Here is a 24,142-nt window from a genome sequence, read left to right as displayed (position 1 = left end):
ACTTCAGCAAAATTAAACACTTGTGGGTCAAAGGGATACCATCAAGAAAGCAAAAAGAATACCTGCAGATGGGAGAAAATATTTGCAAGTCATATATCTTATAAAGGACTTGTATCCAGAATATATAAAGAACTCTGATACTTCAATAATGAAACAATAACCCATTAAAAAATGGGTCAAGGACTTAAATAGACATTTCTCTAAAGAAGATATACAAAAGGCTAATATGCACATGAGAAGACATTTAACATTAGTAGTCATCAGGGAGATGCATATCAAAACCACACTGAGGGCCACCCTGTGGCTGAGTGGTTAAGTTTGCACGCTCTGCTTCTGCGGCCCAGGGTTTTACCAGTTCGGATCCTGGGCCCAGACATGGTTTTTCTTTAAAATAAAAACAAAACACCACACTGAGATACCATTTCATATCCACTAGGAAAACTATAAACAGAAAGACAGACAATAATGTGTTTTCAGGAATTTGGAGAAATTGATACCCTCACACATTGCCGGTAGAAATGTAAACTGGTACCACCACTATGGATAACAATTTGGGGTTCCTCCGTATGTTAAATATAGAGTTACCATATGACCCAGCAGTTGCACACCTTGTTATTTCCTCAAGAGAAATGAAAACACAGATGAGCATAACAGCATTTTCTTAGTAGCCAAAAGGTGGAAACAACCCAAATGTCCGTCAGTGGTGAATGGATAAACCAATGTGGTATATCCATACAGTGGAATATCATGTAGGCATAAAATGAGATGAAGTACTGATACATGCTACAGTGTGGATGGAGCTTTTAAACATGCTAAGTGAAAGAAGCCATTCATGAAGGCCACATTTTGTATGATTCCGTTCCAAATGAACAAATCTATGGAAAGAGAAAATAGATTAGTGGTTGGTTGCCTAGGAATGGGGAGTGACTACTAATGGGCCTGGGGTTTCTTTTTTGGAGTGATGGAAATGTTCTAAATTTAGAAAGTGGAGATGATTGCACAACTCTGAACATACCAGAAAAAAACCCACTGAATAGTCCACTTTAAATGGGTAAATTTTATGGCATGTGAATTATGTCTCAATAAAGCTGTTTAGAACACTACATTGAGTTCTCAATTCAGCAATAGTCCATTAGTGGAATACTGTTCTTTTAACTAATGCATAAACAAAGTATCTTCTTAAACATTGGATGATACAAACCTATTTGAAATGAGTGTAGTTTCTCATCTCAAATTAAGACGACTTTTTAACGTTTAACTCCTGCCTCTGTCCAGATTTATTTGATTATTTTCAGTTATTTGATTCAAACTCCATTTGCCACTTCAGTATTGGTTAGTTCTTTTGGCATAGCTCTCTGAAAATGAAGTACCCTGTCATATCATGTTTACGTCCTTACAACCCTGATATCTGTTAGAGCACAAGATTTAGTGTAAAGTCTTATTAGCTGCCCAGGACTTTGAAGCTTGACGGGCTCAGATGTAGATGTGAATTTCTGGTCCTGCCACTCAGGAGCTGTGACACTGTGGGCAAGTTTTTAGCTGCTCTGAGCAGTATTTTCTTTTGGAAAATGGCCCTATGAAGAAAAGAAATGCTCTAGTATCTAGTATACAGTATCTGTCACAGAAACTTAAAAAAAAATGGCAACTGTTGTTATTAGTATAACACTATTAAAGAAAACTGACTATTGTAGGATATCTTTTAAACTGGATTACTTTTTGCAGGGTTTATTTGGAGTAACCCAAGCCTCGCAGCCTGGAGGTCTTTTTGGGACAGCTACAAACACCAGCACTGGGACAGCATTTGGAACAGGAACAGGCCTCTTTGGGCAGACCAATACTGGATTTGGTGCTGTTGGTTCGGTAGGTTTTTGCAGTAGACTATAATTTGAAGATGTGTATAAATCTGGTAAAGGAATTTCTAAGAAATTTGTCTTGCAAGTGTTTTTATTGGATATATTATATTGTTTGGTACTGATAGTAACTAAAAGTTATTTGGTACAAAATGAAATAGGTAACTTTAATAGGTTAATTTTCAAATAGTAAGTTCTTGTTAAAATTTCTTTGCCTGAATGCTTGTGTGCAGTTTACTTCTGATAGCAAAATATCACTTCAATTGGTGAGTTTAAATTGTTGAATCTAAATTGAGATGCTTTCTCTCTTAAAAACAGATTTTTTTCTTTTCCTTTTTTTTGGGGGGGGGGGGCGCTGAGGAAGATTCATCCTGAGCTAACATCTGTGCTGGTCTTCCTCTGTTTTGTACGTGGGTCACTGCCGCAGCATGGTTGTGGATAAATGGTGTAGGTCCACTCCCAGGAACTGACTCCTGGCCACCAGTGTGGAGTGTGCAGAACTTAACCAGTAGGCTATGGGGCCAGCCCCAAAAATCAGATCATTTTTAACTCCTAGTTCTAATGTCTGTTTTGGGTGATAAGTTGGTATGATATTTGAGAATTAAGTATTTTTTGTGTTGATCAAGTTGCTCAAGTTGTTGATCTTCTTACAGTTCTCATGCTGCTGGAGGTTTAACTGAATTGTTTTCCTTGTTAAGTCATTTAAGTAAAAAATTACCACGTAAACTATATGAGAATCAGTATGAATCAGTCAGTCTGTATTATGTCCCCTTGATAAAAAAAACTTTGAACATGCTGTTTTGGATAGTTAAAAAAAAAAAAAAGAAAAATCCCCAAAACGTATGGCTCTGTTTTCATGGAGATTGGAGTCTGTTATTGCTTAACTTTGTTTGGGCAGCAAATGGAAGTGAGAAATTGAGAAAATTATTTAATGCTTCAGAAAGTCCTTATTTTGTACCAACAACTTTATTGAGATGTTATCTACATGCTATACAATTCAGTCTTTTAAAGTTTACTGAGTCCAGTGGTTTTGAGTACAGTCATGCAGTAGTAGACAGGAGCAGACAGTACATACAGTCGATTAACAACGGGGATACAGTCTGAGAAATGTATCATGAGGTGATTTCATTGTTGTGCGAACATGGTAGAGTGTACTTACACAAATCTGGATGGTATAGCCTACTGCACACCTGGGCTATATGGTACTAATCTTATGAGACCACTGTTATGTGTGCGGTCTTTTGTTGACTGACATGTTGTTATGTGGCACATGACTGTATATTCAGAGTGTGCAGCTATCACCATAGTCAATTTTAGAATATAATCATCACCCTAAAAAGAAAGCTAATACTCATTAGAAGTCACTTCTCATTTTCCCCCAATCACCTCGAGTCTGCTTTCTGTCTACAGATTTACCTATTTTGGACATTTCATTTTTTTCCCCCTTTTTCTCCCCAAAGGCCCCTGGTACATAGTTGTTTATTTTTAGTTGTGGGCCCTTCTAGTGGTGGCTTGTGGGATGCTGCCTCAGCGTGGCTTGATGAGCAGTGCCGTGTCTGCACCCAGGATCCGAACCGGCGAAACCCTGGGCCGCCAAAGCAGAGCACGTGAACTTAACCATTCGGCCATGGGGCCGGTCCCTGGACCTTCCATATTAATGGAACCACATAATATGTGGCCATTTGTTACTCATTTCTTTCATGTAGCATAATGTTTTGAAGGTTCATCAATATTGTAGCATATTTAAATTTTTTATTGTAATATTCTACTGGCAAATAAAATTCAATACGTTTATTTACCAGGTAAAAAAATATTTGATTGCCTCGTATTTATTTATTTATTTATGTTTTTGCCTCGCCGAAATCTTGTGTTTGCTGGGGGTTCCACTAACTTCTCAGACTAGGAGCATTCTGTACTTATAAAGTTACTCTTACTCAGATTAGTAGATTAGTTTATTTTTCTGATAGTCTTTATTCATCCTCCTACCTTTTTTTAAAAGTTATAATATTATAATATCTTCTTTCCCTTAACCCAAACCCAATCTAGTATACTTGAGGTAACCTCTCTTTACTGTTTGGAGTGTATCTGTGTGCTACTTAAAGTTTTCCCGTATTCTGTTCTTTTTAGACCCTGTTTGGCAATAACAAGCTTACTACATTTGGAACCAGCACAACCAGTGCTCCTTCATTTGGTACAACCAGTGGCGGGCTCTTTGGTAACAAACCAACCCTGACTTTAGGAACCAATACAAACACTTCCAATTTTGGTACATATAAAAAGCAGGTTTGGCTCTCTTAAAGTTACACTGACTATACCACACATCATTCTCCTGATTCATATGATTGGGAATATTAAAAAATTCTCAGGTAAGCTTTGGCTCGATGTGAGGTACCAGAGGGAAAGGTTTAAAATCATGGGTTGAGATGCTTAAAAGAGATGTAAATTGCCTTTTCTCATTCATATTCTCTTGCCTCTCTGCTTAGGATACAATGGGCCCTTCAGCACATGCAGTAGTACCTTTTAGAGAGTTGGTTCTCTAATGGAGACAGATAGGGGAATGTCATTTTCTTTGGATTACGTCACCAATCGTTGAGAAATCATAAATGAAACATTTGGCTGAGATAACACATTTTTCTCGCCAGGTTTTGATCAGGGAGGTAGTGTAGTGCACAGGCAAGACTTGATGTCTTTTTTAAAAAAATTTTTTTGTTGTTTTTTGGTTTAGTTTTTTTGACATTTGATGATTCTTATTGAAAGTTGAAGCCTTTCTGACTTAAGGGATTATTCAGTAGTTTTCTTGCAGTTGCAGAAGTTTTATTTTTGAATATATGTTCGTTGTGAAAAATTGGGAAAATATAGATAATGTTGAACAACAATTAAAAAAACAAACCCTAAACTACTCTTCAGAAATACACTGGGAAAATTTAAACCCGTTTAATAGAAACATTATATTATTTTAAATGTCCTCTGTAACTAATTAGGTTTTCAAACAAATTTGACATTATTTGTGTTAAATTAGATACGGAAAGTTCATTTCATTACCAAGGGAAATAGTGGGTTAGATATTTGTTAAGAATGTCATGTACCAGATACTTCATTAGGCACTGGATATGTAGTGGGAGTTGCGATAAGGTCGGCAGTTAACACAGTTTTTCAGTGAGTTTTTGAATGATCTTGTAATGTACTGGAAAAAGAGACTACATTAAGCATCCATTGGAAGGTTTTATGTTTTCACAGAAATGTGAACTACATGAAGGAGGTAGATAGGTCCTTGTCGGGTACCAATTCCTAAATTTATGTATTCAATTTGATTTTTATAACCCCTTTTGTTGTGTTGCTCACTCTTGATAATGATTCTCGTTCCACCTGTGATTCTTTTTGATTATACTCTGTGAGAGAATGATTTTGAGGTATTGGACTTGGTTAGCATGGGTAAGGTATCTATTTTGTGTACTTATTTCTTATCTATAAAATTAAGATGGGAGAGATACGGGTTAGATATGTGTTTTTTCAACCTTTTTTTTTTTTTAATCAGTCTTACCTTCTGTAAGGAGCCTTTGTAGACCATTTTTTTCTTAATCATCTTCTCACCTTGTGAGATTTTGATACCACAAATATACTATGTATCTTTTTATGTACTCTTAACTTTTGGAGGGCCATGAACCATTGTGTATCTGTGATTTTTTAACCACTCAAGAACCAATTTTCACTCCCTTTGAAAATGTACATTTTTTTGTGGTTTTTTTTTTAATAGCATACTTCGTGTTCAGAATTAAATCTGACACAGTGCTTGTATAGGCTATCCTTGATAAAATAGGCTGGACTTTTGAAATGTATTTGATGTTATTCCATAGGTAGCAGCTTTTTGAGTTGTTTGGAGACTTGTATGAATATATTTATGCTCATGTTCAACGATTTGAAAATGAAAGTTCTCATCTTTATCTGATGTGCCTACTAGTTTACATGCTGAATTTGAATTGTCCTGAATTTTTTTTTTATCCCTAATACTGATCCAGTGCCTGGCATAGAGTCGGTGCTCACTAAATATTTGTCAGATGAATTAAAGAATGAATAATTGGGGCCCTGAGAGGAAGGATTCCCTATAAGTCATATGGGAGTTGCAGGGTGGCAAGTTTTGTTCCACCCTTGGGTGAACTTACCATTCTCTTACTACCCTTGAGGGAACCAGATCTAAGTAAGACTTTCTTTGATGTTCCTATTTTCTTGAGAAGCAGTCGACTTTGGTTTTGTGGACAGGGATAATCTTCTGATTTGGAAATAAGTCATATGACAAATCTGGCAATAGAATAAGGTTACACAAAAGATTTGGAGCATCATTATAAAGTTAGTTACACATTATTCAGTATGGTATTGTTTTTTGTTCTGGTGGTGATTAAGTCACAGTTCACGTTTAGGATTCCTGCTACAATTATTGTCGCCAGATCCTTAAGTCATTCTTTAGAGTCATTGCCAGCTCATTTTCTTAGTAAATAATTATTCCTGACAGGGATGAGGTTATGATTAAGCGAGTACTGTATGAAAGTGCCTGAATTTCTGAGTGGAGTAGGATTGTTTTGACAGAGAAATTACAGGCAAGATGCCAAGACTTGTGAGCAAGAGTTTAGAGAAGCTGAAAATCCTTGGGATATTGATGAGATGGCACTGGACAATAAATCAGTGGTTCTTCCATGCTACAGGGTTAAGGGGACAATTAAGGAGCTATTTGTATGCATAAGCATCTTTTTTTTAAGCTGATTTTTTGGAATTGAAATTTAATTGACATATATTAGTTTCACGTGTACAACATAATGGTTCAGTATTTGTATATATTGCAAATGGTCACCACAATAAGTCTGGTTAATATCTGTCACCATATATAGTTACAATTTTTTTTCTTGTGATGATAACTTTTAAGATTTACTTTCTTAGTGTAATACAGTGTTATTACCTGTAGTCACCGTGCTGTACGTTACATCCCAGGACTTATTTTATAACTGACAGTTTGCACCTTTTGATCCTCTTCACCCATTTCACCCACCCACCCCCCCCCCACCTCTGGCAAGCACCAGTCTATTCTCTGTATCTGTAAGTTGTTTTTTTTTATTTTTAAAGATTCCTCGTATTGTATAAGTGAGGTTATGACAGTCTTTGTCTTTCTCTGTCTGACTTATTTCGTTTAGCATAATGCCCTCAGAGTCCTTCTGTGTTGTACCAAATGGCAAGATTTCATTCTTTTTTATGGCTGAATAGGATTCCATTGTATATACAGTCTGCCTTCCATATCCATGGATGCAAAACCCTCAGATATGCAGGACTGACTGTATTTGTTGTACTGTGCGTTTTACGTGAGGGACTTGAGCGTCTGTGGATTTTGGTATCTGCCTGGGCTCCTGAAACCAATCCCCCACAGATACCAAGGGATGATTATATATACTGTATCTTCTTTATCCATTCATCCATCAATGGATACTTAGGTTGTTTCCATATCTTGATTATTGTAAATAATGCTACAGTGAATGTGGGGATGCATGTATTTTTTTGTTATTGTTTTTGTTTTCTTTGGATAAATACCCAGAAGTGGATTTGCTGGATCATATGGTAGTTCTATTTTTAATTTTTTGAGGAACTTCCATCTTGTTTTCCACAGTGGCTGCATCATACATTCCCAGGGGATCCCTTTTCTCCACATCCTCATCAACACTTAATATTTCTTGTTTTTTTGCTGATAGCCATGCCAAGAGGTATGAGGTGATATCTCATTGTGGTTTTGATTTGCATTTCCCTGATTAATGATGAGCATCTTTTCAAGTATCTGTTGGCTATCTGTATGTCTTCTTTGGAAAAATGTCTATTCAGATCCTCTGCCCATTTTTTAATTGGATTGTTTGTTTTTTTGCTGTTGAGTTGTCTGAGTTCTTTATATATTTTGGATATTAACCCCTTATCAGATATATGATTTGCAGATATTTTTTTCCATTCAGTAGGTTGCCTTTTCGTTTTGTTGATAGTTTCCTTTGCTGTGAAGCAGCTTTTTTTTTTAAAGATTGGCACCTGAGCTAACACCTGTTGCCCATCTTTTTTTTTTCCTCTCTAAAGCCCCCCAGTATGTAGTTCTGTACTGTAGTTGTGGTCCTTCTGATTGTGCTATGTGGGACACTGCCTCAGCGTGGCTTGATGAGCAGTGCCCTGTCCATGTCCTGGATCCAAACTGGCAAAACCCTGGTCTGCTGAAGCAGAGCCCGTGAACTTAACCACTCAGCCACAGGGCTGGCCCCATGCAGAAGCTTATTAATTGACGTAGTCCGCTTGTGTATTTTTGCTTTTACTGCCTTTGCTTTTGGTGTCAAATCGAAAAAATCATTGTCAAGACCAATGTTAAGGAGTTTACGCCTATGTTTTCTTCTAGGAGTTTTATGGTTTCAGGTCTTACGTTCAAGTCTTCAATTCATTTTGAGTTAATTTTTGTGTATGGTGTAAGATAGCGGTTTCATTTGCATGTGGCTGTCCAGTTTTCCCAACACCATTTATTGAAGAGACTGTCCTTTCCTCATTATATATCCTTGGCTCCTTTGTTGTAATATAATTGACAATTAATTGTCCTTAATTTTAATTTAAAAAATTGTTTTGAAATCATAGAGTTGATAAACTTTTGTTGGTAAGAATCGGAGGAAATGTGTGGTATAAACAGTGTAAGTTGGGACTTACTTCCCTCCTGTGGGTTTGAGGTAGTTCACGCATAGTATCTTGTTTTCTGCCATATATGGGGCTGGAAGATCCTTTGTGGTTAAATTTTAACTCACAAAGACTATCTTCAAGTACATTTCTGTTTTTTTCTTTAAAGAAAATTGACTGTGCTTGAGTAAATAGTACTCCATTTTGGTGGCATAGCTCTTACTTAGCACAATTAAAGAAAAGATTTAGTGAATGCATGAATTAATGAATTGAGAGTGTCACGTTACTTGCTTGGATTTTTAAATGACATTCGCAGTATGTTTTCAAGCTGTTTAAATTCTTAACTTTTTTCTTTATTTTTTTCATTGAGATAATAATCCAAATACTGACGTTATAACATTTAATATTCCTAGTTGGTGATACTGTCATATATTCCAAGATACTGTCTTTACTCTGTTATCTTTTGGACTTCTTCCCTGCCATGATCCCTTGTTAGGACTTCAAGTGTTTTATAAACAGTTTGCTGGCCAGTGATTCTTTATATTTTTATCTGATCAGAAGAGATTAATGATATGTTCATTAGGTGTTTTGCTGATATTTAGCTCCTAAAGGAGTGCAGAAACTTTGTGGACATATCTGAACAAAAGAGAAATAATAGCAGTAATACAATGTAGGTATCATTGTGAGGAGACCTGTGGATTTTAGAGGGGAATCCTAGGATTTTTCTCTTAAATGTTGGGTCCTCGTGAGGAGGATGGTTTGTTCAACTCTCCATCATCTCTGATAAGGAAACCGTTCAAGTCAAGAAAAGTTATTCATAGGTTATCGTCCTCTTTTTAATATCACTTAGCTGAGCCCTTGAGTGGTCCTATAAGCTGATTGAGTATGACAGCTTTAAAGCTCCTCACGTGTGATCACACACACATTACTATCCATACCAGGTCCATCGTTCAAAACAAAAGCTGCTGTAGCGATTTTTATAGGTAATTTTCTCTTACCAAGACCCTTTTAGGTTCAGTCAAGTGTCTTTATTTGTTGATTGCCTTATTTTTAGTGAGAGTTTGAGGGAATGAGTTTTTCTTTCAATAATTAAACATGAAACGTAGGTTGAGGCTTTAAGCCTCACAAAGGGAATCTTCCCCAAGCTCAAGCACAATCACTTTGCTTTAATATTGGATATTATTCTATATTGAATTGGTATTTCAGGTCTGAAGTGTAATTATGTAAATAGGGAGACTTGTGGGGTCTGTTTACAGGCATCAAAACTAAATTAATAAAAGTTAAATTAGCCTATCACTTAGGATTTATAAATATTAATAACTGAAAGGATGCCAAATTTAGGTCAGACTACTTTGTTTTAAATTCCCTTGTACAGGAAATTGAGAGTTGTGTTAAAAGTACAGTCCACTCATTCTTTTGTCCTTTTAGGTTTTGGCACAAATACCAGTGGGAATAGTATTTTTGGAAATAAAGCAGGACCTGGGACTCTGGGAACTGGGCTTGGTGCAGGATTTGGAACAGGTAAGGAACTGTAACAAGATTATGGAAGTGATACAACTTGGCTTTCTAATTGGTGGAACTTAAGACCCCTGTTTGATCATATGCCTGGAAATAAGAGGCCTAGATTTTTGTTTTCACAAATGGATTTATGTTCAGTTACACTTTGCCAGGTTTTAAAACGTTGGCATATTTTTCCTAGAGGCTGTATGCTCCCTTTCTACAAAATGTTTGTCCTCTCATAGTGCTGTCTATCTGGGACTTTCAGTATTTAATGTGAGACTTGTCAATATGATGACATTATTAACTTTCAGTTCCCCTGTGTTACCTTTGTAACAGGGATTTGAGACCTTGAACTGTTTATCAAGTAAGCTTTATTACCCTAATAGTAAGGCAGAAGTAAGAGCACATGCTGAAATAATTAACAAATACTCTGAGGTTTTGCAAGGTCTGTGCCTGCTTTTCGATTCTTTCCACCTTGATATAGAGCTGAAATGTCAAACCTTTGTTTCTGTTCCTGCTGTTGATAATTATTTCTTAGTGCCTTTGAAGACATTGAGCCTTCTACCTGCCCAGCTGTTGTAAACTATTGGAAGGTCGTGGTGGTCATAAAATGCTTAAGTGCTTCAGCATGTACAGTTCAAGGTTGTTTAAGCATATAGTTTTGCCTGCTTTCCCAGTTCATCTGACTGTGGGTGTGGTCATTTAATGTAAACCATTTATTTCCATGGTCTTTGCTTTCACTGTCCAGTTATCTTTTGTCTTTGCTTCTATGCTCTGATCATTTATCTGTCATCTTCTTTTTAATAGAACCTCATTTTGTACTCTATGAACTATTTCATTTTCTTTTTGAAATAAAAGATGTAAGTGCTTGTAAAAAATTCGACAATATGGAAATATCATGAAAAGTCCACATCTTTCAGCTGTAGAAGTAGCAGCTATTGAAAGTTTGGCATTTATCTTGTCAGATCCCTTTACATACATTTTTCAGATGTGCTTATATACGTATATATACACACACGTACACTTATACATTTGTACATATATGTTTTATATAAGGATTTTTTGTTACATTCTTTTTTGGTTCAGATTTTTGTTTTTCCTTTTTCTCCCCAAGGCCCCCGGTACATAGTTGTATATTTTTAGTTGTGGGTCCCTCTAGTTGTGGCATGTGGGACGCCGCCTCGCTATGGCTTCATGAGCGGTGCCACGTCCACACCCAGGATCCAAACTGGCGAAACCCTGGGCCACCGAAGTGGGGCGCGCGAACTTAACCACTCAGCCACGGGGCCAGCCCCTTTGTTAATATTCTTAAATGGAAACCGTATCCTACATGGATTTTCTTTTAAACCAAAGGCTGAGATACATTAGTTGGATGTAATATTAATGTGGTGGGCTGCAGTCAGCATTTTAAAAAAATGAACTAGAATAAAAAAAATCATTGTGTATAGCCAGGTCAAGTATAATTTTATTTAGTTTTTTAGTTTTATATATGTGTGCTATGGGTCTCAGTGTGTATTTCATATTGTACACTGCAGTGAAAAATGCCTTACATAGCCTTCTGTGTTTCATTTTTTTATTTCCCATGACATATGGGCATATATTTTTTCTTTTGGTCAGTATATATAGATCTAACTCATTCTTTAAAGAGAATTGTTTAGTATTCCATACACTGTGTATATATGTGCATACATAAACATAACACATAAATACATTGGCACACCATAATTTATTTTACTTTCCCCCTATTGAGGGACATTTGATGTTAGCACTACAGTAATGAAGACCTCTGTTACATCATTTTGTGTGTGTATTAATTCAGGATTGATTCTTAGAATTGAAATTGTGTCAGAAGATACACATATTTTGAACTTTGAACATTCTTGCTAATTTTCTTTCCAAGAGGAAAACCAGTTTGCATTTTTGCTCATATTGTATAAAAGTGTGTTCATTTTCACATACCCTTTACATATTGTTGGGCTTTTTCATCTTTGCATGCTTGATAGTGGAGATTGGTATAATCTGATTTGCCCTTCGCTGATTACTGGTGAAGGATATCCTTATGTATGTTTACTGGCTGTTTGAATCTTTTGGTTCTCTATGTTTACTATTCAATCCTTGTTTCTTAATTTATCTTTGAGAATGGTTTATGTGTTGTGGATACTAACTCTCTATGGTGGATTTCATTTGAGCTTTTTAACTTATCCAAATTCTACCATATGTATTTTACAGGAAATAAAAACTAAAAAGCTTTAGGTTTTTTTTTTAACAGTATGATCCCTAAACTTAAGGAGAATACATCATCTGACATCAGTGTTCTCTTCTAATCCTTGAGGAAAAATTAGCTTTGATGTGGGCAAATTAAGGGCTTTTTCAAGGGTGGTTTTGACTCTAGACAGTTTTTGAACCATGAACCTAAGGCCTAGGTAAGATGCTACTCTAAGGTTTGTTACAGATATTTCCACCAAGTCTTTATGTTTATCATTTAATTTTGTTTATGGTATCTTCATGTACAAGTTCTATTTTTATGTTGTCAAAGTTGTCATCCTCTCCCCTTTGGCTTCCACGTCTTGCAGGTTGTGATTAGCAGTGCCTTCACCTGTAGTCCAAGATTATAAAATGTTTTATAACTTTTTTCTAATGCTGTCTTCTATTCCACAATAATGTAATATTTCAGCTTCTTTATTTGAATATATTCAGTTTTCCTTAAATAGTTCTACCTCACAGACAATGAATTTTGTTTTTAGTGCTGTTATATATTCCTCATTCATGCCTTGTCCACATAAACTAAAAACCAAATACAATGAATAAAGCTTTTACACCCCTGACTTTAGCAGCAGTAGATCATGTAGGGAAACAAGAATTGTGAGAATCACTGAACACACACTGTTGGAATTCTTTGATGATCACATCTGCTAAAGCAGACTTTCTGGCTTTGAGAGGAATGTGTCTAGAGACTATTGTAGATAAACACCCACATTTATGAACTCTGCGTCTCATGGTATCACAAGCAGAATAGCACTGTAGCTTTGGGCTGTGTTTTGGGGGGACATTAGCTAAGTGGGTATTCCTGTGCAACTTCTTGTTTTGAGTGATGGATATTCAAACTCATACCTCAACAGAAGTAAATTTTCCTCTAACATAGGCCTTTGGGTACTTCATGAATAATTGACTATAAAAATATTAAATGTAAATATATAAAAGATTTTTGTACACTTAGATTTAAGCAACCAATCTTAGCATAAAATGTTTTAGAGTCATGCACTGCATAACAAGGTCTGTCAACAATGGACTGCATATACAGCAGCGGTTCTATAAGATTACTGCCATATAGTCTAGGTGTGTAGTAGGCTATACCATCTAGCTTTGTGTAAGTACTCTATAATGTTCACACAACAACGAAATCACCTAAAGATGCATTTCTAAGAACGTATCCCTGTTGTTAAGCAACTCATGACTGTATATTCTCCTTTGGTATGTGATTTTTTCCCCCAGTGTGCTAAGGAACACTCATTGAATCATGGGTGTATCAGTTTCTTGTTTCACAGTGATATCATTAACTGTCATTAGCACTATCAGTAGTACTCCATTTTCTTGGTAGTTACTTAGTGATAATATTAAGAAGTTTTAGGGGCTGGCCCAGTGGTGCAGTGGTTAAGTTTGCATCTAGTAAAGTTTATTGTTACACTGAGACATACATAGAAAAATCTACCCAAAGCTAATAGAGACCATAAATAAAATTAAACTCTAACATTTATTAGAAGATTTCAGAAGAAATAGAATCATTTTCACTTTTTCCTTGAGCATCCTTGGAGTTTCCAGGGACGGGACACTATTGCCATGGTACCCCCCCATATATCTTCCTTATGATTCTTACAACTAATCATAAATATAGGACATTTCACAAATTAATCTTATCATACATCAGAATATCCTTCAACTTGTGAACTATTAGTAAGTCCTTTCATTAAGCATAAAAAGCCATTTCTGCGTAATATAAAACAGATTTGGATAAAATACATCTTTTCCATTGACAAATTGCAACAGTATGTAATTTACAACACTAAATTTTATGACAATCCCTTTCCAGGTCACCTGAACCTCTCAGTGCCTTTTTTATTCTTTTGCGGGTTATTGCAGTAAAGTGGTTTTTAGACTCTTTCATGGTTCTTCATCCAGGGCTGCTCCAAAGGTGAGGGAAATACAAACCCATTCAGAACAGAAATTTTTATCCATTTAATATATTCAAGTTTCATCTAAGTTTGTTTTGGGTTTTTTTGGTGAGAAAGATTGGCCCAGAGCTAGCATCTGTTGCCAGTCTTCCTCTTTTTGCTGGAAGGAGACTGTTGCTAAGCTAACACCTCTGCCAGTCGTCCTCTATTTTGTATGTGGGACACCGCCACAGCATGGCCTGATGAGTGGTGTGTAGGTCCATGCCTGGGATCCAACCCACGGACCCCAGGCTGCCAAAGTCGGGGGCACAAACTTAACCATTATGCCACCAGGCCAGCCCCAAGTTTCATCTAAATTTTGTTTGGGGATAAGGAGGTGTTTGCTACCAAGAAAAAGAGAGAATCTTGAAATTTGTGCTGTAAACTACATCCTTTGAGGGAGTAATATAATTTTAGTTTTTCTTGTAATTTTCACCAATTTCTGATGGTTTGAACTTTAAAAGGAATCTTATTCCCTGTTCCAAAGCTAGACTTTTTAAGGTGAAATAATCCCATTGCTACATGGTTGTCTTGTTACTAATAAGGTTGGGCTGTTAGGGAATATTAAGTCCATTCAGTAAGCACCCTCACTAATTTATATTGTATGGATTCTTTGAGTATAAATTTCCTATCCTTTTTTTGGTTGCAATCTCAAAGCAGTTCCCATTCGATATTTTGTTCTTTTTTTTGAAGAAGAAGAAGATTAGCCCTGAGCTAACTACTGCCAGTCCTCCTCTTTTTCGCTGAGGAAGCCTGGCCTTGAGCTAACATCCGTGCTCATCTTCCTCTACTTTATATGTGGGCCGCCTACCACAGCCTGGCATGCCAGGCAGTGCCATGTCCGCACCCAGGATCCGAGCCAGTGAACCCCAGGCTGCCGAGAAGCAGAATGTGCAAACTTAACTGCTGCGCTACTGGGACGGCCCTTCGATATTTTATTCTTGCTGGGGAAGATTCACCCTGAGCTAACAACTGTACCAGCCTTCTTCTGCTTTATATGTGGGTCACCACCACAGCATGGCTGATGAGTAGTGTAGGTCCGTGCCTGGGCTCCAAACTCGAGCTGCCGAAGCAGAGGGTGCTGAACTTAACCACTACGCCACAGGGCCAGCCCATCCATCATTTTGGCCTCTGAGTCTTATGTTTTTGAATTGATTTTCCTGATAAACCATATCTCTGTCAAGATGCATTGATACGTTAAAAGGAACTTGAGATCTTCCAAATTGCCAGTAACTTTTTGAGGAGGAAGAGGGAATGGAAATGTTTAAAAAAATTTATTCCAATAATTCTAAATAACAAACTTATTGTAAATAACTAAATTCTCCCCCATTTTACACTTTAAAAATCACTGCTGACAACAGCGTCCATAAGCAAGATTCATTAGGCTTTAGAACTTTACAAGTTTCTACAATGGATTTCCCCCTGTTGAAAGTAAGTTCTTATTCCATCCAGTCTGATTCATGCTGAAACTAGAATCTGTTTGGTAACCTCATCACAGGGCATTGAGCTTTTTATTTAAAAAAAAAATTTGTCTTTGTCTAAAGTAGTTTTCACAAGATGGTATACTTGAAAGTCTTCACTTTTTGCTATTCAAAGAAGATAGATTTGGTTTTCTGTAGTTCAGCCTATTTGTTAGTCAAAATGATGACATTGTAATTGATTCAGCTGAGTATTTTGATTTGCAAATATTGAAATTTAAGGAGAATTCACAATTTTTTAATTCTTTCAAAATCTGTTTTAGTATACATTCACGGTTAAGAGCCCTGCTTGTATTATCAGAGGCACTGAGGATTGAACCCCACTTTCACCATTTACTGCATTTGTGACATTGAGCTAGTTACTAAACCCTCCTTTTTCTCATCTGTAAAATGGGGATAATAGTTCCTCCTTCAGGCTTGTGAAGATTAAATGAGATGGTGCTAGCTAATATTTAGCAAGTGTTAGTATCTACCAGAACTCTTCTTAATGCTTAACGTGTGTTTATTCATTTCAATCTTAGGATAAATATTAAGCTGTGTATTATTATCTCATGTTATAGTTGAGAAAACTAAAGCACAGAGAGGTTAAGTATTTTGCCTTGATGTGTATAATGTACTCAGCACAGTGTCTGGCATATAGTTAGCTCTTACTGTGCATTTATGTATTAGTTCTTTTATTGAAATGAATAGTCATTATGAAGTTTCCAAATGTATTATATTTTTAAGTAACTGACCTCTGGCATAACATTCAAAGGATCTTCTGTGGCGCTTTTTCTTTCCTCTTGTCTCCATAGCTCTTGGTGCTGGACAGGCATCTTTGTTTGGGAACAACCAGCCTAAGATCGGAGGGCCTCTTGGTACAGGAGCCTTTGGGGCCCCTGGATTTAATACTACGACAGCCACTTTGGGCTTTGGAGCCCCCCTGGCCCCAGTAGGTAAGTGTCAGTCACTTTAGAAGGCTTTACTCAGTTTATTTCTTGCTAATACTTGCTGACCTGATTTTCTACCCTACCCTACCCTGTCCCACCCCTACCACAGCAGTACATACACACACGTCATTAAACAATCATGTAGTGCGGAAGGGCTTATAATAGATCCAGGCCTGCCCTGCTTCCTCACTGTCAGGCCTACTCCCCAAAAGAAGCCACTTTTTTTTTTTTTTTTTATTAATGTTATGATAGATTACAACCTTGTGAGATTTCAGTTGTACATTTTTGTTAGTCATGTTGTGGGTACACCACTTCCCCCTTTATGCCCTCCCCCCACCCCCCCTTTTCCCTGGTAACCACCGATCAGATCTGCTTATCAATATACTAACTTCCACCTATGAGTGGAGTCATATAGAGTTCGCCTTTCTCTGACTGGCTTATTTCGCTTAACATAATACCCTCGAGGTCCATCCACGTTGCTGTGAATGGGCCAATTTTGTCTTTTTTTATGGCTGAGTAGTATTCCATTGTGTATATATACCACATCTTCTTTATCCAGTCATCAGTTTCTTGGCATGTAGGTTGGTTCCATGTCTTGGCTATTGTAAATAATGCTGCGATGAACATAGGGGTGCAACGGACTCTTGAGATTTCTGATTAAAAGAAGCCACTTTTGTTATGGCTTTTAATTCATCTGGTATTCAATTAAGTTCATGTCCCTAAATGATGTGCTTATATTGCTGTGTTTTGCTTTATTAAATCTAAGTAAATTTAACTTGTTAGTGGTAGTTGAGAATTTAGCTCACTTATCACCTCTATGTTTATTCACCTTTCCCAGTATAGCTGTCTTTACTAAATTCCCTAAGTTTAGTTTCACCTATTGAACTGTTTTTCATACTTCATTCATTTGAATACCCCTTCCTAGTTTTTGCAATATTTACCTGCCACCTTTATTATTATTTCTAAATTAGAATTAACTTTTTAATTTAAATATCTTTTTTAAAGAAAAATATGTTCTACCAGAAATAAAAAACTGGTATCGCCTGGCATAAATGGAGTAACTGAGATGGACAGCTAGATAGATATTGAGAGAGAAAGAAAGAAGTTAGTTACTGTACTGTTAAATTCATCTCCTGTGCTATCATGATCCATGTACCACACTTTGAGAAGCCTTTGCAAATTTAAGCTTTGTCCTTACATACTTTTTCTTAGTCTGTTAACTAGGAGACAGTATTTCTTGAGTCCCCTTGCTCAAGTAAGGATATCAGTGCCCTTCCGTAATTACCCTTCTCTTTCCCTCATTTCGTTGCTGTCTTTATATTAAACTGATAAAGTTGACGATATGTTGTATCCTATAATTATTTAGTCTTCTTTTCTTTGGTTAAAGAATAATTTAAAAGACGCAAATGAGCACAGTATTTTATTCTATGAAAACATTGCTGCCCAACGAAGTATACCTTTCTCATATAGCTTTTTCTTCCCGAATTTCTAATTCTCTTTTTCCCTTGCATTACCAACTCTTAACACCTTCTTAAACTAGTCCAAATTCTTAAGGATGGTATCAGAATTCGTTTACCCAGATACCTCATTCTTTTGCCCCTCTGTCCTCCTGCAGCAGTATGAACTCTGATTATTCCCTAGGCCTTGAGCATTGCTCTAGGATATTCCCTTCAAGTCTACTCAGTGAAAACTGTTGTGTCCTGGATTTAGGGTTTTCCTCTTTATTTATTTCCTGAGTGTTCTGGAATATATCTCCTGGTAAAGTATATATGAAAGGTGAACTTTGACTACTTACAGATTTGAAAATACCTTCATTTGTTCCTCACACTTTAATGTCATGGAATTCTGGTGTGAAAATAATTGGCCCTCAGAACTTTGACACAGTACTCCTTGCACTAACCATTACTGATGAGGGGACTGATGCCTTTCTGATTCTTGAGACTTGTTCCCGCACTCCCACAAGCATTTAGGATTGTCCATTTGTCTTAACATTTCGGTGATTTGCTTAGACCTTTTCTATCTTAACACGTGATTTTTCAGCTGTTTCTACTTTCTAGGAGATTTTTGACTGTCTTCTAAATCATCTATTTGGATTTTTGTTAAGTTACAAGAATTCTTTCTCATTCTCTGAAGCTTTTTTCAAGCACCCAGTTCTTTTTTTAAAAATTTTTTTTTAAGATTTTATTTTTTTCCTTTATCTCTCCAAAGCCTCCTGGTATATAGTTGTGTATTTTTAGTTGTGCGTCCTTCTAGTTGTGGCATGTGGGATGCGGCCTCAGCATGGCTTGATGAGTGGTGCCATGTCCGCGCCCAAGATCCGAACCAGTGAAACCCTGGGTCGCCGAAGTGGAGCGTGCAAACTTAACCACTTGGCCACGGGGCCAGCCCCCCAAGCACCCAGTTCTTAGATGCAGTTCTTTTCTTGAGACTTTGAATTTGTTAAGTGGCATTAACATTTTTTTAGGGTTCTTCTGTTCCTTAAATTTTCTGGATTATTTTTGTTTTGATCCTACTATTTAATGCTTAGTGATCCTTTCCATTGATGTTTAAGAATAAAAAGAAGCTGACTGAAAACTTTTGTTCATAGTAGAGCTCGTTTACCAGTAGGTTTCACTTTAAGGTAAGTAGTCCAGGAACCAGCTATTATCCAGGGGTCCTCTAAATGTTAGAATGCCACATTCTTATCTCCGGGATGATACAAGCACTCGAACTAGTTTCCCTTGTTCTTTCCGTATGTTAACTTGGTTTCTTCAGAGGTTCAGCTCTGATATTTTGGCTTATCTGTTGAGCATCTGGGATTAGAAGGATGACAGGGTGTCGTTGTTTTGTATATAAACTTTGCATTGATTCTTCTCTCCTGCTTTCAGTCACACTGCATCAAACCTGGTATTCTTGAATCCCTGACCTTTCTGGGGTTCTCCAGGCAGATCTGCTCTGTTTGGGGTAGTGTATTCTAAGCTATGGTTTGCTCTATCCTGCTTTATCATTCCTCTGTCCACTTCTTCCCCCTAGAAATTTGTTTTATTTTCTCATCTGTTCATTTGCTACCTTCCCATTCTTTGTCATTGTGGGTTAGATAGACATATTTTAATTTGTTTAAATTATAGATTTTAAATAGGTCTTTGGAGGGAGCGGAGGTGAATTAGAATTCTAATTGATCTTTGTGTGAACATTAGAATCTGCCTTATTTAAAATGATATTTTCATTTTATTTCTTTTCCTTAGTTTTAATTGCTTTTCAATAGAAGGAGGTAGCATAAATATAACCTGCCATTTTTACTTAAATAGCTTTTTGAATGTTTTTTAATAATTCGTCTTTTTCAAAAGCCAACTAAAAGTTCCAGACACAAGAATTTAAAATTACCTTTGTATACAGTAGTGTTGCTGCCCATTTAAAAGTAGTTGTACTGACTTTTAGAATGTATATCTTTGCATCACAGGATCTTAGTTGGACAGGTGCTGTAGAGCTATGTGAATCCACCTTTATTGTGGGAGTCCCGTACTTGTCTTAAATTAAAACTTCAGTTATGATGGTTCCTTACTGGTCAGTCCAGTCCATTGTTTTGTTGGTTGTTTACAAACCAAAACCTGTCTCTATAGAAGTGCCACTCGATGGTTCTACTTTTACCTCCGAAGTCTAAGCAAAACCAGTCTGTTATAATTTCTTTGCAGTAACCCTGCTATCTTCCAGATAAAGTATTGTCAGTTTATTCTGTTCTGAGACTTGACCTTTTTTTTTTCTTTTAAAGATTGGCAACAGTTGTTAGCTCAGGTGCCAGTCTTCTTTTTTTTGCCCAAATCCCCCCAGTACATAGTTACATATTTTTTAGTTGTGGGTCCTTCTAGTTGTGGCACGTGGGATGCTGCCTTAACATGGCCTAATGAGCGGTGCCATGTCCACACACAGGATCCAAACCCTGGGCCGCCGAAGCGGAGCGCGCCAACTTAACCAGTCGGCCAGGGGGCCAGCCCCAAGACTTGATTTTTATACTCCTTTCTATCCCTTTAATCATTTGGTCATGAAGTCATTTTTCAGTATGTTTTCAAATTACTGTGACCAAAATGGAATATAATACCAATGGTAGCTTAACTAGTGCTTATACTTGCTTGTCTGCTTATCTTATTTTTGCTAACGTATCAGCTCTCTTTTCTGTGGTTTTAAGTAATGGAATTAACATTGAGAAGATTTCATAGGTAAACATACAAAAATAAAAACATCCTCTCACATTTTCCTAATGATGTCTGGATTTGTTAAAGGAGGTTTTTATTCTTTGGAGCAAGTCCAGGTTGGGTGACCTGTACTTGTTAAATGATGGAATCCAGCTGGTGCAGGTCAGTGTTTTTTTAATGGATAATTGACTGTCAAGTAACAAACTAACTAGTGAATAGTTCTTTAAAAACATCTAGGTTTTCTTGAGTCTCCTTGAATAGTCCACAGAATAACAGTATGCTGTTATCATGTGGCACTGTGTACCAAAAGCTACTTTTCTATATTTTTTTGTTGCTCGTGGCCTTAAATTGGACTTAGGAACTTTCTGAATACAGATGATTTACCGTATACTCTTTAAATTGGCATCTCCTTTGGGTTTCACAATCCTGAGAAAATTTGCGCTCTCTCCTTACATATCAACATACAGTGTTTTAGTAGTTAATGAATACATCTGATTTTAAGAAAGTGTAATTTGACTAATGTGGATCTACTCCTTTTTCATTAATTTAGTTTTAGCTATCTGTCCTGGGTTTGTTTTTTGTTGCTGCTGCTATTGTATTTTTTCCCCCTTATTGTGAGTATTGAATTTTTTCAAAATGTTTTGTTTGAGGCACTCCTTTAATGTGGATTATCTTATTATATGTTGGCTTTAGCCTTATTTTAAATGTTTATAGAGGCAAAAAGTTTTGTCTTTAAAATAAGTTGTATGATTTGATTTTTTTAATCGGTGTTTTTGGAAATATTTTAATTTATCTTGCAGAGAGGTTTCGTCGTCAGTCAAGGTACAGGGCAGAGAATTGGGGGGGTTTTTTGTTTTCTTTTTACTATGTACAATTGTAGATCATTATTCTTTATCTTTTTCCTAAATTCTCTGTGACTGACAACACATTTGTTCTTAGACTTTGAAAGAAAATTAGACTAATTGGGATGATCTTTCAGTTTTTATTTAAATGTAATATGAATATTAATAAACATAAAAGGACACCTCAGCAGCCATTTTAATTTTTTATATGCTGCCTTCTTCCTTTATATTCTTAGTATACTTAATATTTTTATTCTTCAATTTTTACTTATTAAATTAAATCAAAGATATTTTCTTATTTCTACAATGAAACACATTGTCACTGTTTTTAATAACTACTTAACCCACCATGTTTATGTATAATGATTTTTACAACTGTTAACTTAATGTTGGACATAGGTTGTTTCCAGATCTTGACTATTACAGATAATGGTCAGTGAACACTTAGAAAGATTTCTTTATTGTGTTTCTAGTTTAATTAAGTCTTTGGGTTAGATTTCCATGATTGAAATTATTAGGTTAAAAAATAGAAAAACAGTACTTGCTCTATGTACTGTCATATTGTTTCTTTTAGACAGATTAAACCAATTTGTGGGGCCAGCCTGTGGCCTAGTGGTTGAGTTTGGCACACTCTGCTTCAGCCGCCCAAGTTCATGGGTTCAGATCCCAGGCATAGACATACAGCACTCATCAGCCATGCTGTGGCAGTGACCCACATATAAAATAGAGGAAGATAGGCACAGATGTTAGTTCAGGGCTAATCTTCCTCAGCAAAAAAAAATAAATACAATTGTAATATTTCTAGAAGTCAAACACTGTAACTCTTTTTATACAACTGTACCATTGATAATGAGGTAGCTATCAAATATTTCTTCAAGGTTATTTTAATTCAAATTTTTTGGTTATTAGTGTCAGTGAGCACTTAAGTAAAATTTTATATATGTTGTCTCTTTTGGAATGCTTTTTCCTATCTTTGACCTGTTTATTTGATTGTTGATTTTCTTCAGTTTGCTCCCCTGCTCCCCACCAGTAATGCCTTTGAGTGAATCTGAACATTTTGAAGACCACATGTTCAAAAAGAGTCTTGCAATCTTTTGCTATAAATGCCCTGGATCCTTGGACTGACATCTTGCTTTTTCTTTTCTTTTTTTTAAAAAAGCTTTGACAGATCCAAATGCTTCTGCTGCCCAGCAGGCTGTTCTCCAACAGCACATCAATAGTCTAACGTACTCACCTTTTGGAGACTCTCCTCTCTTCCGGAATCCCATGTCAGACCCTAAGAAGAAAGAAGAAGTAAGTTTAAGGATGCTTCTGTAAAATTTGTTCTCGGAACAGGAGAAACTAAATGTGCAGAATGTAATTTCTTATGTATATAGCCTAAGCAAAGTTAGGTACAATAGGTTTTGGGTTTTCTTTTTCCTTTTTCTCCCCAAAGCCCCTGGGTACATAGTTGTATATTGTAGTTGTGGGCCCCTGGGTACATAGTTGTATATTGTAGTTGTGGGTCCTTCTAGTTGTGGCATGTGGGACGCTGCCTCAGTGTGGTTTGATGAGCAGTGCCATGTCCGCGCCCAGGACTCAAACCAACGAAACACTGGGCCGCCTGCAGTGGAGTACGCGAACTTAACCACTTGGCCACGGGGCCGGCCCCTTTTTTTTTTTTTTCTCTTTGCAATAGATTTTTAAGACACATTATTCATGCTTTTCAATAGACCAGGGATAAATTATTTTTACTGTGTCTGGAAGGCAGCATGACAAACAGTAAAATGAGCACTGGACTGGAACTGAAGGCTGAGCTTTTCAGCAGCCCAGACATAAGGCAGATATTATTCTCATTTTCTACTTGACCAAACTAAGGCTCAGAGAAACTGATTTTCCTAAAGTCATAATGCTCTTAAGTAACAAATCAGAATGTTTTCTCCTGATTTCTGTGTAGCTTTGTCTTAATCTTTTATGCTCTAGTAGTTAAGAAATAATCTTTTATTCACTGTGGTGTGGCATTAAAAGTAGCGTTTGGTCTGCTACTTGCCACTTACAGTCTGTGGGACGTTGAGCATGTCTTTTTGCCTCTCTGAAAGTGTTTCCTCATCTTAAAATGGGAATAGTAATACTGTTCAGTGTTGAGAATTAAATGAGAGAATGCCTACCTATCTTACAGTAAGTTGCTCAGTATACAGAAATTATTATTCACTCATTTATGTCATCTCATTTATCCTTCAGCTGATTTCTTCTATTAACCCTGTAACTAGATATAATGAGAAGCAAAGTATGAATTTAAGGTTCTTTTTAAAGTGCTGTGTAAATGTAAGATGTATTTGGTGAAAATTGTGTGTTATTCTTGCACCATAATTTTAGGTGCCCAAATATGTGCCTACTAGTCACTGTGTTCAGCACTGAGGATACAAAATGAAAATAAGTAAGAACTTATTCTCTAAGAGCCTCCTATCTAGTGAGGAAGATCAAGTAAAGGAAACCAGACACTAAACATGCGATT

The 24,142-nt window shown here is 36.5% G+C and overlaps 1 protein-coding gene across 6 annotated transcripts in view; it reads left to right on the top strand.

The window, feature by feature from the left end:
• NUP98 (nucleoporin 98 and 96 precursor) overlaps positions 1-24,142 on the top strand; it is a 105,211-nt gene that overhangs the window by 22,296 nt on the left and 58,773 nt on the right. The window contains exons 9-13 of one of the 6 annotated variants that reach the window (XM_044752225.2): positions 1,723-1,860; positions 3,978-4,065; positions 9,951-10,043; positions 16,503-16,643; positions 22,808-22,941. In XM_044752225.2, coding sequence (XP_044608160.1) covers positions 1,723-1,860; positions 3,978-4,065; positions 9,951-10,043; positions 16,503-16,643; positions 22,808-22,941 — 594 coding nt within the window. Of the gene's footprint in view, positions 1-1,722; positions 1,861-3,977; positions 4,117-9,950; positions 10,044-16,502; positions 16,644-22,807; positions 22,942-24,142 lie in introns of all 6 variants that reach the window. The other 5 variants (XM_044752227.2, XM_044752223.2, XM_044752229.2 and 2 more) reach the window with 5 other exon arrangements.

This window comes from Equus asinus, chromosome 20, assembly GCF_041296235.1.
Source record: "Equus asinus isolate D_3611 breed Donkey chromosome 20, EquAss-T2T_v2, whole genome shotgun sequence".
Taxonomy (NCBI): domain Eukaryota; kingdom Metazoa; phylum Chordata; class Mammalia; order Perissodactyla; family Equidae; genus Equus; species Equus asinus.
This window is presented reverse-complemented; position numbering and strand designations above follow the sequence as displayed.